Source organism: Canis aureus, chromosome 5 (assembly GCF_053574225.1).
Source record: "Canis aureus isolate CA01 chromosome 5, VMU_Caureus_v.1.0, whole genome shotgun sequence".
NCBI classification, from domain to species: domain Eukaryota; kingdom Metazoa; phylum Chordata; class Mammalia; order Carnivora; family Canidae; genus Canis; species Canis aureus.
This window is the reverse complement of record NC_135615.1, coordinates 51,205,632-51,221,017: the sequence shown is the minus strand read 5'-3', so window position 1 is coordinate 51,221,017 and position 15,386 is coordinate 51,205,632. Positions and strand designations below refer to the sequence as shown.

At 46.2% G+C, this 15,386-nt stretch overlaps 1 protein-coding gene across 3 annotated transcripts in view; it reads right to left on the bottom strand.

Moving 5' to 3' along the window:
• The window catches only part of RGS7BP (regulator of G protein signaling 7 binding protein), a 102,786-nt gene extending 87,885 nt beyond the window's left edge, over positions 1-14,901 (bottom strand). Inside the window, exons 1-2 of one of the 3 annotated variants that reach the window (XM_077897981.1) lie at positions 14,558-14,901; positions 13,476-13,642 (exon numbers count right to left, since the gene is read on the bottom strand). In XM_077897981.1, coding sequence (XP_077754107.1) covers positions 13,476-13,642; positions 14,558-14,722 — 332 coding nt within the window. In that variant the 5' untranslated portion in view covers positions 14,723-14,901. Of the gene's footprint in view, positions 1-13,475; positions 13,643-14,317; positions 14,430-14,557 lie in introns of those variants that run through there. The other 2 variants (XM_077897979.1, XM_077897980.1) reach the window with 2 other exon arrangements.
• Positions 14,902-15,386: the final 485 nt, after the last annotated feature.

Genomic DNA, 15,386 nt, shown 5'->3' with positions numbered 1-15,386 from the left:
CATTCTACTAGCAGCTTCTGAAAGACCATAATTGTGTTATTTTTTCCCCCTTCCTGCTGTTTTCTTCTTACTAGCTGAGGAAACCTTAAAAGCCTTCACATCAGCTGTGTGGCAGCTGAAGAGGTCCTTGTCCTGAAGTGTGTCCAGAGAAGGTGAGAGACTTCGAGTGGAAACAGTATTTAGTGGCAGTGAAAGGGGAAGGAAAGCAGGTAGGCCAATTTTGGGGCCATTCCAAGAAAGGGACCATCTGAGGAATAGCCCAGCATGGCCAAGAATATAGACTCAGCTACTACAGAGACCAGTGTTCAAACCCCAGTCCCACCAGTTAACCAAATAGCTCAACTTTCTCAACCTAGATATACTAAAAAATGAAAATTAAAAAAAAAAATCTAGGATTCTGGGTGCTCTGGAAAGCTTCCAGGTGTGCCTCATCTGGATTCAAGAGAGAGCCCTGAAACCTCACTGGCTCTTCATGGGGCCATTAGAGTGGAAACATGAGGGAGAAGTATAAAGAATCCTAAGATTGGGGGTGCCTGGCTGGCACAATCAGTCAAGTGTCCAACTCTTGGTTTTGGCTCAGGGTCGTGAGATCAAGCCCCACATGGGGCTCGGTGCTCAGCAGGGAGTCTGCTTGGGACTCCTTCTCCCTCTTCCCTTCTCCCCCCATGCATGTGTGCACATGTTCTCTCCTTCTTTCTGAAATAAATCTTTGAAAAAAACCTGAAAAATTAAAAAAGAAGAATCCCAAAGACCATAGTCCTGACGTGATTGAACTACTGAGGTAACCCCGACTACCTACGTAGTTGGTTCTATGATTAGGGTCCTGTGGTCTAATCTCTGCTACTTTGAGGTAAATGCATTTCTTAACCAAAATATCTGACTTGAAAACATCTCACTGGGTTCTAAGTAGGTATTTTTTCAGATGAACTCATGTACTCATGAAGTAATACGTGTAAAGCAATACATGAATTTTGTGAAGTAGTATGTGCAAAGGGTGTGTATAGCATACAGTTGGTGCTCAGCACACTGACATTGCTGTTTCTCTTTTCCCTTGGTTCATGTTTACTCATGTCAGTAAGCCTGAGGCCACACAAATTGAAGAGAAAGGACATTGGCACTTGTTCTTCAAAGTTTGGTCCAAGGCCATTATCCCCTTTATGAAGTCTTGTTTCCTGGCTAAGGTCCCTCCAGCAAAGCTGATAGCTGCCTCCTTTATGTCTGTCCTGTATCCCCTGCATATTGTTTTTAAAAATATTTTATTTATTCACGATAGAGGCAGAGACACAGGCAGAGGGAGAAGCAGGCTCCATGCAGGGAGCCCCATGTGGGACTTGATCCCGGGACTCCAGGATCACAACTTGAGCCAAAGGCAGATGCTCAACTACTGAGCCACCCAGGCATCCCTACCTGCATGTTTCTATAGCAGTGCTGATGACCCCGTTCTGCAAGGATTTGTCTCTACAGATGCTAGCCTGTAAGTTCCACAAGGACAGAGGCTGTGTTTTATTTATCTTTACATTCCCAGAACCTAGCATAGCACCTGATCCAGAGTAGGTGTTCAGTGTTTCATGGATCAACGAATGAACCAGCAACTCAAGAAGAAAATGGGCAGAAAGGGGCAGGAGGACGTTGAGGGATCCCCTTCCACTTCTTTCTCCCCACTGTAGCACCCCTTTCCCACGTCTCACGTCCAGGCTCCCTCCCCATCCCTTGTCTTGCTAAAGATCATGTCCTGGCCCTCAGGAAGTGTCACTTTGGCTTATAGCTTGGGAACGTTTTGTCCTCACTGGACAGTATGGTGAGAAGTGTATGTGAGTCAGATCATGAACCTGTGGTCAGGAGATCCTCATGACCGGATCCTGGCCAGTGACACGTTCATAGACATTCTTGCAAGGCTTCTGAGAAAGTTCTTCAGAAAGGGATGCACTTAATTATCTTATGTTCCTGCCTTCTGCTCTCTGCTGGGAACATAGACACAATTTCTAGAGCTGGAGCAGCATTCTTGGGACCTTGGGGCCTCTCATATCTCATACCTGATATCCTTGAATCATGAACCAATGTTTGTCATCCTGTAACCTTGAGTTATTAATTACGTGAGAAAAGAAACTCTTCTGTATTTAAGTCGCTGAAATTCAGTCTATGTTACCTGCAGCCGAAGACAATTGTTTTTTCTCCTTAAACATGGTGAGGTCAGTTTATTTTTGAACGTTTACATGTGGTCTTCCCTCTAGGTGAGGTGCTTTTCTCACAGATCATCACGTGACTGGCCCCTTGTCAAGGTCAAATAGTAGGTTAGAATGTCACCTTCCAGGAGGGGCCTTTCTGAAAACCCCATCTGAAAATAACTTCCCACACTCCTCCATCATTCTTTAATCATAATCTGTTTTCTTCACTGCAATTATCACTCTCTGCGCTCTCTTTTGCCTGCTTTCTCTCAGTGCATTCAGGCTGCTATAAAAAACATGATGGACTGGGTGGCTTACAACAACAGGAATTTAGTGCTCATCAGTCAGGAAGCTGCGCAGTCCAAGGCCTAGGCACCACATGGTCGGTCTGGCGAGGGCTCCCTTTGCGGTTCAGAACTCTTGCTTTCTGGCTGTGACCTCACATGGTGGAAGGTGCGAGGGATCCTTTTGGAGCCCCTTTTATAAGCATCCCATTCCCATTCATGAGCTCCCTTGTGGCTTGGGCTCCACCCAAAGGCCTACCCACCAATACTAGAACTTTGGGCATTAGGATTTCAACATAGAAATCGTGCGGGGACGCAGACATTCAGACCCATCGCACTTCTTGATCATCCTCACTAGGAATGCAAGAACCTTCTTTATTTTGTTCAGAACTGCTCTATCTCCAGCACCTGGAAAAGCACGTGGCATATGGTGGATACTCTATAAATAGTTTCGCAGAAAAGGAGGAAACTTCCCCAAGTGCAAAAGAATATTTTTCAGCATAGAATACACCGTCATGTGTTGCCCAGGTTTATAGTTTAGGAAACAATGGGTCAAATGCATCTTATGACCTAACTGCTGTATGTAACACAGTTTATATGAGATGAGTTTCAAGTTCAGTTTTTCTTAATGACCTTATTATAATCTTGATCACAGGTCCTCTTGCAGCTTATCCCTATATCCAGAAAACACTGCCTCTCTCTATTCTTAATAGCTCATCAGATTTTAACACCTTGATGAAATTCTTTCTTTGTTGTACTAAAGGAAGTTCTAAAATTGTTCCAACAGGAATCTCACCCAATCTCAGGTAGATATTTTCGAATTGATTTCTTGAGTGCCACTGCTTAGACTCTTTGCAGGCCCTATCCCATCCCACATCCTGTCTGGAGATTAAACTCAACCCCTTTCAGAGGTACCTTGCCTGACTTCCTGCCCTCCCAAGGGGTTCCTGCACCACTTATCTTCTCCGTGGGTCCATTTAAAAGCAGCAGAGACTTGTTAGTCCCTTTGGGACGACTCCTTCTCTTTTGGATTTCTGTATGGGGAGCATGGTGGGCTCTGATGAGACTGTACGTAAGACCTTGACCTCCAGGAGAGGAAATGATCTCTTTTAGTGGCTACAGGATCAGCTTTTATAGAAAGAACCCACAGACTGAACTAATAGGATAGGACCATCTTTTATATACTTTTAGGGAAGAAGGGGTCAACCGGTTTGAGCAAACAAAGAGTTTACAAGTCAGATGGTAAGAGAAGAGCCCAGGAATATAGGTTGGGTGCTGTGGCAGAGATAGCTGTAGGCCAGTGTCCATCTTTCCCCTTCCCCTTCCATTTAAGGTGCCAAACAGAGGAAAACACTTCGCAATCTCTTCTGTAGTTAGGTGTGACCATGTGACGCAGTTCTGGAGGTTTTGTTTGGATTTACTTAAGGGACACCCCTGCTGGCTCAGTGGTTGAGCATCAGGTCGTGATCCCAGGGCCCTGGGATCTACTCCCACATCGGGTTCCTTGCAGGGAGCCTGCTTCTCTCTCTGCCTGTGTCTCTGCCTCTCTCTCTGAGTCTCTTATGAATAAATAAATAAAATCATTTTTTTTTTAAGAGCTGACCCACTTGGGAAATGTGCCCCCCCCCCCTTCCTCCTTTCCTCTGGCCTGGAATTTGTACTGCCGGCTGGAGCTCCTGTCATAATCTTGCATCATAAAGGCAGGTTGAGGGTGGAAGGCATATGCTAAGAACGGGCAACAGAGCAATGATTTCATAGAGCAACCTCGCCAGTTCTGAATTCCCATTCCACGGTTCCTTCTCCGTGAGAGGATAAACCCTGGTGGCTTTAAGCAACTGCTTTGAATTTTTTTGTTCAGTGGAGCCAAGTATAAGCCAGTTTGATACAGATGCCCACTTGGGGAGCTTTAAAAAAATCTCAGCGTCCAGGCCACATCCCAGATAGTTCAAATCAAAAACTCGAGGGATGAGCTTCACGCATCAGCAATTTTTTAAAGCCTCCCAGGTGATTCCAGCGTGCAGCCCGAGTTGAGAATCACTGCTTTAGGCCATGGGGCCTCATGTTTAGCATGTTCAAGAATCCCCTGGGGGATGGGGTGGTGCTTGCTAAAAATTCGAATTTCCACCTCCACTCTCCAGAGATGTTGCTTCTTTAGGTGTGAGGGTTCGCCAGGTGATTCTGAGAGAGGCAATCTGGAGAGAATCACGTTTGAAGAGACACTGCTTTAGGGAGTGGGGAATGGCTTGAAGTTTTAAGGCAAAGAAATGGCAAGATCGGAGGAAAATTATAAGAGGATTAGTCTAGAACTAGTGAATAAGTTGAGAAGAGGTGAAGGAAAACTGGTACAGAGACCAGCTGGGAGATAGTGCAGTGGTTGATGCCTTGGGGGGGGGGTTGGGGTGGGGGGGTGGCTGTGAGCCAAGAGGGTGACCTCAGAAATGGGGAATTAAGGAGAGAGACAAAAAAAAAAAAAAATAAGGAGAGAGACAATAGACACCAAATAAGATAAAACATCACAGAGTTTGCTCACTGACCGAGTAGGGGTGAGGGGATTTATTATTTACCGACTCACTGACCCTTAGTAACTAAAGCATACACAGGGGGTTTGACTTCTGGGTTAGGACGCATTTCCCCCTTGTGCTCAAACTCCATTAAATCGGTGTGGATGATTAGTGTCCTTACTGCTGCAAGTGTGAAGTTGATTTTTGTTAACCTGACTGGGGAACCTTTATTTGCTAAACCAGCAATTCCAGTGTAAAGGCTCAGACACTTTATGCTAACAAGAGTCTATTTCACGAATTTTAGTATTTGTTTATGTATAAATACATGCATAGATAGACAAGCAATATACATATATGCATGTATGTATATAGACAAGCAGTTAAATATTCTTCGTGCCAGTTTTGCTTTTTTTAAAGTCGTGTCTTGCAGAGCAGAGGAAATAAATGGATATAGTTGCTGCTCTCGAGCTGTACTTTATGTAGATAGCCTTTTAGAAGAGACGCAATTAAACTTTCAAGGGCTGAATATTTAAAGGACGGCTTTTAAAGGTGATCCTAATGGAAAATCATTATTTAACTATTCAGGATCCGTGGAGCAGATAGATGTTAGGGTGATATTTTATCAAGTGACTTTAATGAAACAGAATTGGAGTAATCCTAAAATACACCTTGCCTGGTGATCCCTGTGATAATGAACGCCCATGCCAATAAAATTGATCTTAGGTGTGTGTGTGTTTTTTTTTTTTTTTTTAGGATTTTATTTATTTATTTGAGAGAGAGCAAGAGAGTGAGAGAGCTTGAGGTGGGGGAGAAAGGGAGAAGCAGACTTCTCATTGAGCAAGAAGCCCAATGCGGGGCTCGATCCCAGGACCCCGGGATCATGCCCTGAGCTGAAGGCAGACGCTTCCCTGATGGAGCCACCCAGGTGCCCCTTAGGTGTGTTTTTTAAGTCTTCAATTGTTGATAAACAACATACTGGTGTCACAGTTACAAATCAGAAAGAAATAAGGTCCAAAGTAATAGATAAGTCATGAAATCTTGGCTAATTTAACTCATGAGTTCTTACCAAAGCCTTTGCCCGAGTAGGTTTTACAATACCAAGTAAAGTTAACGAATGCACAAAATGGACACATCCTCACTGACTTGCCGCTCCAAGTGCAAGCATGAATGAAACACCGCCTTGCTTTCTCCTAGTTCACCATCTAAATAAAGCGACAATAAATTTCCCTCAGGGTCATCTTAGTTTAATTTTCTCTCAGCTGGGAAACATTTGTTAAGAAGGCCCTAGCAGGGTGAAGGTCATTGGGTCTGTTCAAAGCATAAAAAGGCTAACTTCAACAGGCAACGGGAGAGCCTTTGTCTAGATCCCATACCACCTGGCATTTTGGGGCTAATACGAGACTGTTATTTAATCTGGTGTGAGTCAGTACTGTGTCAGTTGTTTATGGTCCTTACGCAACAGTGTTAGTACCACCAAAGGACCATCAGCACCTACCCAGTTCTGGCCACACAGACCAGAGAAAATGAACACCATGTATGTGGACTGTCATGTGGCCCCCCCCTGCCAGCCACCCAACATTATTTCCTGTAGTTGGATTTTTGGTCCCTCTTTTCTCTTCCATGTTTACTCACTGGTAATTCAATGGGTTAGAGCCAAGTGCTGACACTTTGGGGATTCTGTACCTTTGGGACCCCATGCATTTCATACAGAAAGCGATCTAGTCCATGGTCACAACCCTCACCTCTAACATGAGCTAAACGAAGTTTCTAAAGCATGGGGCACTGGGAAGTCTTTACTTCCCAGCAAAGACTTGGAAGTGTTGAGAAAAGGTACAAAGTGCTGGGTAGAGCTCTACCTCTATTCCCACTGGGCCCAACAACCCAAAGTAGGCATTCTCCTACAGATGGGTCAAAGGAATCTGCTCTGGGTTGAGTTATGTCTCCTCAGCCCCAAATCCATCTGTGAAGTCCTAGTTCTCAGTACCTCACAAGGAGATCTTATTTGGAAATACATTGTTGCAGGTGTAACAGGTATAACTAGTTCAGTTAGTATGAGGTCCTACTGAAATAGGTTAGGCCCCCGAATCCAGTTTGACTGGTTTCCTTATAAAAAGAGAAAATTGAGGGCAGCCCGGGTGGTTCAGTGGTTCAGTGCCGCCTTCAGCCCAGGGTGTGATCCTGGAGACCTGGGATCGAGTCCCGTATCGGGCTCCCTACAGGGAGCCTGCGTCTCCCTCTGCCTGTGTCTCTGCCTCTCTCTCTCTCTCTCTTTCATGAATAAATAAATAAAATTCTTAAAAAAAAAAAGAGAGAGAGAGAAAATTGAGACCCACACACAAACACGGGGAGGAGGACACGTGAAGATAAAGACAGAGATGGATCAACAGGGAACAACCACCAGGAACCAACAACCAGGATTGTCAGCAAACCACCAGCAGCTAGGAGAAAGGAACAGATTTTTGCTCCCAAACCTCAGAAGGCACCAAGCCTCCCTACACCTTGATCTTGGATGTGTAGCCTTCAGAACTGTGAGACAAGAACTTGGTGATGTTTAAAAGCCACCCAGCGTATGGTACTTGGTTACTGCAACCCTAGCACACTAAAATAGAATTGTTCGCTCATCCTTTCCTTTGATGGACAGCATATTCTTTTGGCACACACATGGCTCCCCTTTGATTATTTGACCAGTGAGAGTTAAAATTTTTAAAGCAAAAACACCTGTAATAGAAAGAGAACATATAGGACAGAGTGGGTGGCTTGGCATGCCTGCCAACCAGGCCTCTTGTACTAATAAGGCCTCCTCCATCGTGTGGATTAAGAAAGCTGTGAGGGCTGCCTCCATGCTCACCAAGCACTTCCATACTCTCCCACCCCACGTACTGGCTGCTATCTCAGCCCCAGTGTGAAAAGGAAGCATTACTGAGTGAGCTGCGAAACTGAATTCTCTCTCTCCCTGCTCTCCCAACTTCCTAGCAAACAGAACAAGGAACACACAAGAACCAGCTAAAAGTGGGACTGGAGAAAAAAGAGTGGAAAAAAAAAACAAAACAACCATGAGAGATAGATAGAAGCTGAAAAGGAGAGTGAACTAGGCATGGTTGGTCAGAAAACTAATTGCTGGAAGAAAAATCTGAAATCTCTGGCTATGAATATCCATGATATTCAATATATTGTTCTCCGAAGCCATTAGGAAATTAAGATTCTTCTTGTGGCCGTAGTATGTTCATATCTCAACAAATTATCTCTGGAATTCAAACTTCATGCATAATACTTATTTTATTTTTTATATCTTAGTTCTGTAACCATAGTCTGTGTGATTCCGCCTGAATTAACACAGAACACTGGAATGATGAAGCCAGAAGACAGGTCATTTGGTTCAGTGCTCTCCCTGAGGTGGACCGAGAATGTAACAGGCCTGTCCTCTGTCACACAGCCTGTTTCAGAGCTAGGCCAAAAAATTTTACAAATATGACATAATTTATGAGGAATATGGTTTGATTTATACAAATACTTTTTTAAAGATTTTATTTATTCATGAGAGACAGAGAGAGAGGCAGAGACACAGGCAGAGGGAGAAGGCTCGATGCGGGGAGCCCGATGCAGGACTTGATCCTGGGATCATACCTTGAGCCAAAGGCAGATGCTCAAACACTGAGCCACCCAGGCATTGCATGAAGAACATCTTTCTAAGCCACTTTGGAACCCTCACTTACCCATATTAAAGTATTAAAGAAAAAGCCTTGGGGCGCCTGGGTGGCTCATTTGGTTGAGCATCTACTTCTTGATTTTGGCTCAGGTCATGATCTCAGGGTCGTGAGATCGAGCCCCACATTGGGTTCTGTGCTGGGAGGAACCTGCTTGGATTTCTCTCTCCCTCTCCCCCTCCCCCTTATGCTCTCAAAAAGGAAAAAAAAAAGTCTTTTGATAGTCATCTGGGAAGCCTCAACCTAGAAAATTCTTCCAAATGTAATATAAAGACCTACGATAAGCATAAATTAATTTCAACCCAAGTCTTTGAAAAATATTTGATGGATAAATTTCTTTTTCATATTAAGTATATCAAGATGTCCTGAATTTTGCAAGTCTTGTGAATAATTATGTGAACGCTAATCTGAATTCATAATAGTGTAACGGTGTGCTAGTCAGTCTCAGTGCTTAGTGTCTGTCCACTTACTTGGTCCTTACGACACCGTATGGTTCAGTCCCATCTGCTATTCACCCCATTGTCTGACGAGAAAACTGAGGCAGAGAGGTTGACACCATTTGTAAAAGGGCTGGGCTGAGATCTGGGCACAGGCCAAGTCTGCGTACCCACGCCAGGGCACCTGCCTCACCTTTGCCGCCCCGGGAAGCCGTGTGTAGCTCAACATGCACGGGTTCCTAGCAAGTGGTAAAGCTGGGATTTGATCCCAGTCTCAGCTGATGCTAGAGGGTCCTGGCTCCTCGGGGTTGCTCCTTAGCCCAGAGGGGGTACTCCTCTCTTTGTCCTCAAGATGTGCGTGCTTCATGGACCTAGCACCAGGCCAGGGAGCCACAAGCCTGGGTTCCAGGCTTAGAACAGCCTTGGACTGGAGAGTTGTGCTCTAGACACTGGGAGCCATGGCCCTGGCCCCACAAACCCTCTCAACCACCCCGCGGGGAGCAGCACACTGAGACTACAGGGGAGGAGAGTGAGATTCACACAGTGAAGTGGTTCCGTCAAGGTCACGGAATGGGGTTCTCTGCCTCAATGCTCAGTCTCCACATGTCCTGAACCACCTTGCCTCTGAAGTCACTCGGAATCCTCTGAATCTCTTCCAATACAAAACAAGACAATGGTGCTAAGTCCTAGGGATTCTTCAAAGGTGTCTCAGAAGTCATTTTAGAAAGGGAGTCCAAGGACACTGAGCCTGGCAGCCGCCTATCCCTGAGGTGTGCACACATGCATGCACGTGGGCGCACACACACACACACACACACCCCAAGCAGGGCACAGCACTGCCACTTTTGATATGCATTTTAAGTCTGATTTTGCACGTTTAGTTGGAAAGAAGATTCTGCTGCTAAAACACAAGTCAAGAGACCATTCTAGGAAGTGACCTTTGAGGCCTTTCTTAGTTTGAATAGTAAGGAGAGGATCAGCCCCATAAGGGGACAGTTACTGTGGTTCCTCAAACCAGGTAGGAGAGACTTGGGATCCACCTGGCTGGCTGTGTCCAGAAGACATCAGCTGCCTTCAAAAGAAAAGGAGGTGCTGCAACTTTAGCTGATGTAGACACAGTTTGGGAAGGGGGTTTTGATGACGTCTGTGACAATGGCCCTCTGACCCGGGGCCAGCTGATGAGAAACACGGTGGGAGTTTTCATCTCTCCTGGCCACCATCCCTTGAGGGCGTCACTTAGGGATGAAGGGGTGTAAGCAACTCTGGCTTAATCCCAACTGTCTGGTTTTCCTCCTCTTTTTCCCCTGGCTACCTGCAACCCAGACTCCCTCCTCTGGCCCCAAAGCCAGGTGATAAACAGGAAAGGAGTGGTCTGTGCTGGTTGGGAAATAAGTCAATTCATTTACTCCTTCAGGTCTTGCCATTGCCCCACCTATGTTCCTACTCAGAGCAAAGTACTGGTGTGTAGGTGATAGCTGTCAGGCTGGCGTCTTGATGAATGCATGGAGAGCTGGGGGTTCTGTTTGCCCAGCCCTAGAGTTCACACCCCTTTCACTGAAAGCTGTGTGTGTAGAAAATAAGGCCAAGTGTCCTTATTCACGGTGATGGTGATCATAACTTTTTACAAGATACTGAGCTATATTTTACCCACCATAAACTTCATCATTCCGAATGTGCCATTCAATGATTTTTTTTTTTTAGTAACTATATAGTTGTACAATCATCATCACCCCATTTCAATTTTGGAACACTTCAGCACCCCAAAAAGTCACCCCAAGGCTCATTGGTAGTGACCCTTTGTTCCCGCTCGCAGATCTAGGTAATCACCAATCTACTTTCTGGTGCATATAGATGTGCTTTTTTGTGAGCATTTCATGTAAAAGGAATCACATGACACGTGGCATTTTGTGACTGGTATCTTTGAGTAAACTCTTCTTGCAATTCATCCATATGTTAGTGTGTTTTAGTATTTCATTCCTTTTTACATAATACCTTTTTAAATGGCAGCATTATGTAGAGGAAGGATCATGAATTTCAGAAGCACACAATGTGGGGCCGAATCAGAGGCCTTAGTTGTGCAACTTTGGGCAAGTTTCTTAACCTTTTTGAGACCTAACAGTAAGAAGAAGGATAATAATTCTCCGTCTGAGGGTTAGTCTATGAATTAAGTGGCAAGGGATGAGTGCTCAAGAAATCCAGTCTTTGTGTCTCCATTCCCCAGGAACCTTTGCTTTTTTTAACCCTGCTTCAGATTTTAAAGTGAATGCTACAGGTCCCCTACTAGCTTTCACGTCAAGCTTGACATGAGAGCCAACATAACTAGCAATGTCAGGAACGGAGTTCCACCAAGGAGAATCACATCCTTCATTAATGAAAACTAGATGGAAAGAAGCTAAAGGGATTTCCTTTAGTTATAATGCTGTCATTTTTTTTTTCCAGAAAGAAGGTTGAATTGTGTTCATTATTTTAAGGAGGAAATACTTCAGATTCTATTCTAGAACATTGTACGGAGTTGGCCTTACATTTTCAAGGCTCAAAGAACAACACTTTTTCCCACTAAGACTTACAGAACTGTTCCCAATAACATCAACCTTCAGGAAACACAAAACTAAGTAGCAAATGGCTACCAACCCCTGAGTATATAAAATCCATCTCAAATCCTCAAAACTCAAGTTTGAGCCAGTAGTTTCAGACTCCTTCTTTCCCAAAACTTTGGAAGAACCAAATTTTGTGTGTGTAGTAAAATAGACGAAATTGAACTCCTTGTTTCTTTCTCTGGTCTATCTTCTGTGATTAGAACATGTCATCAATTTGCATTTCCCCTTAGAGGGATCCTCAATATACATCATACTGCCTTGGACACAAGATTGACAAAGCTGCTACTATTTAGCTCTGCGCATAAAATTTCCTGTTCTAAATCTGTTTTCCCTTCTGAATCATTGTTTCCCTACAGTTTTTATTCCACCACTATCCCCCTTTGTGTTTCTGATTGTTTTACCTCCCTTATTGTCTGGGATTTATCACAGCTGCATTTCTTCCGTACGTTCCTTAAACACTGACTCCCTTTCCACCTCCTTAAACACTGAATCCCTTTCCACCTCCTAGATGGAATCGCAGATTCACTTCCTGTTAGGCACAGTGTGACAGTTAAAACAGAAAAGGATAAAGCTTCTAAATATTTCTACCAAATGAGATAGGTTTGTAATACACTTTATGTCTCATATCAAGGGCATTAGATACTGTATCTTTTCTCATGATATAAGACGCCACTTGTTAAGTGTAGTTATTGAGAAAGGCAACATAGGGCTTTCTATTCTATATATACCAATAGTGGTCACCATACATATTATTGGCATTATATATATTGTTGGCATTAAAGATGGCAAAGAGTGATTCTTTCAAATGCATACGTGAGATATAATTCCTATATGTGATCAATCTGCAACATTTTCAGTTTAGCCTATAAGACTTGCACTTTGATTGTAATCCAGACATACACAGATAAACAGATAAAGGTTGTATCCAAATGGAATCAAACACTTAACGTATTTCCATAAGGATTCCTGTGTTTTCTCGCTCTACATTCTTATTTGAGTATAGTGACTATTGACAAAAACCCATGACTAACTTCTTTCCTGATATTGAGAGAGCAGGAAAAAGTAGAGGGGGATCTCAGAAGAGAAGTTTTTGCTCACTGCATCAGCATCTAAATTAGGACAGGGAATCCATGAGGGTGATAAAATAAATACAAAATAATGGGGAGGAGCACATCAACAGCCTAGGTTTAGTTGGGTTTGTGAATTTCCCCAATCTTCACAAAAATGTTCTTCTGTTAAAACTTTCCTCTTATACAGTACAATGAGGAGAGTAATTTATATCCAAGACTTTATTTTAGGGATTTTATTTTAAATGGTATCACAGGAATTTATCTCACGGTATAAATAGTTGAGTACATCTAGGATTTAGCAAAGATTTTCTCTCTACTGAACTAGCCTTTCGTGCAGGAGATGTTTAGCAGCAGATGACAAATAATCTTGAGGTGTGATGACTTAACTTCATTTTGACAGCCAAACATTCCGCAGAAAAATCTGAAGCACAGAGTTTCAATATGTGGACGGCATATTGAAAGTCAATTTTTAAAAAATCACTTAATGACCCCAAACTTGAATCTACATATATATTCAAGGATCACACAACCTTCAGATTGTAATTTGGCATGAGATTAGTCTTTCTATGGCTCTCAAAAGAATCCTGATCTCAGGGTGATGAGTTTAAAACTTCAGATTTGCAGAGATCACCTCTGAGGTCTCTGCCACCATAAAGAACTGTCAGCCTCCATGCATCATGTGTCTGAATTACCAAATAATGCCAAAGAGTCTCCTACCCCGAGATGGCAGCAAGTTTTTGGTGTGCCTGCCGGGCCATTTCACAGCCTTTGGTTCTTGTCTTGTGCATTTCCGCCCGGAGTGAGGGGCAGCTGACAGAGACGTCCCCGATAGAAATGACCAACTCCCGATACAGGGCCACTTGCGTGTTGAACTCCTGGACAAGCTGGAAAAGAAGTGAATGGCTTTCACCAACGTGTCGTATTCTGCTGTACACAAACAGGGGTGTTCTGTGACCCTGTGGCCAACTAAACAAGTCTCCAGCTCAGGAGCCCACACTCCACTGCTCAAAGATCAAGGCACAAAGGTGGGAAGTTTCTCTTTGTCCAAGGCAAGTGTTTGTTTTTCATCGTGCAGTCCGAGCGTGGAAGCTCTATTTCCGGATCCACCCCCACCCCCTCCACCGGTCCCTTAGACTCAGTTTCCCCGAGACAGCGAGAGCATATGCCACTCCCAGGTCCCTAGAGCTCGAGGATGGGAACTCTCACGCAGAAGGCTCCCTGGCACCACAGCTAAGAGAGGGATCTGAAGTTGCGAGGGGATAGAGGCCCAAGACAGGTTGTCACAGGGAAACTGGGCACCTCCTGCCAGGCCACTGAAGCCCAGACTCTGGCTCCGGAGCCTGCCGGGAAGCCCGGCCACAGCCTCTGCGCTGCAACCTTCGTCCCCTCTGCAGCGCCCCGTGTGCTCTGTTTGGGTTTATTTGCTGCCGTCTCCCCACAAATCAGCACCTCCACCTTCCCATCCCTTCCCTCCCTGGTGGAGCAAGCCACTTCACCGTGTCTTTCGCATCCCCCGTCCCCCCACCCCCCCACCTCCGAGGGGTAGAGGCATGACTTACAGCCGCTGACCCCAAGACCCTGGCCGTGGCACTTCTTTGCGGGGCCATCGCGACCCGGGTTGTCACCCCGCATCTGGGGACTGCAGATTTAAAAATAGTGCCTGTGCACGTGATCGGCATGGAGGAGCCGAGGGTGGGGGAGTGGCTGGCAGTCAAGCAAACGACTCACAGACAAGATTTCCCCCACCTTCCTCTCAAAAAAAAAAAAAAAAAAAAAAAAAAGGCGCAGTTTTCACCTACCATCTTGCAGTCGTCCAGGGCTCGCTGGGTTTTGTGGGCGCTCTCGGAGCCGCTGCCCCTGCGCTCCCAATCTCCGCTCTGCAGCGGCGGCTTGCTGATCTGGAAGATCGAGGAGCGGGTGGACCGGCCGGGGCGCTTTTTGCGCCCATTCGGTGCAGAACTCATGCATACACATCCACCAAGCCGAAGCCGCTGGTGCAGTGCGCCCCGGCGCGGGCGGCCCGGTCGTTGCCCTGCGCGCCGCCGCCGAGCAGCCGCCGAGCAGCCTCCGAGCAGCCGCCGAGCAACCACCGAGCAGCCGCCGAGCAGCCACCGAGCAGCCGCCGAGCAGCCACCGAGCAGCCGGAGCAGCCGGAGCCGGGAGGCGAGGCGCGGCGCTCACAGGCTCGGGGCGCGCTGCGCGGGCGGGTAACCTTGAGCCTGCGGGAGAGCCGGGGGAGCGGCGGCGGCGCCGTGCAGCATCGCCTCCACCGGCGGCGGCGGACGGGCTCGGTCAAGTTCTGCTCAGCAGCATCGCCCGGCCTGTCCCGGGAGCTGGGCGCCGGCGCGGGCTCGCACTACCTCCCCCTCGGCATGGACCGCGAGGCTGGGCGAGGAGGAACGCGCCGCCAGGCGGTTCTGAGTTTCCATTCAGATGGGCGAGCAGCTTTCAAAGCCTGCGCTGCAAGGTGGGGGTGGGGGGTGGGGTGGGGGGACGAGTGTCGCTCTGGCTCCGGTGTCCTCCCGCAGCAGCGCAGCGCCGCTCCGTCGTCTTTCCCCTCCCTCCCCGCGTCGCCAGGCCTGGAAGGGCTGGCGGTCCCCCCCCACCCACCCGAAGCAGGCACCCGGC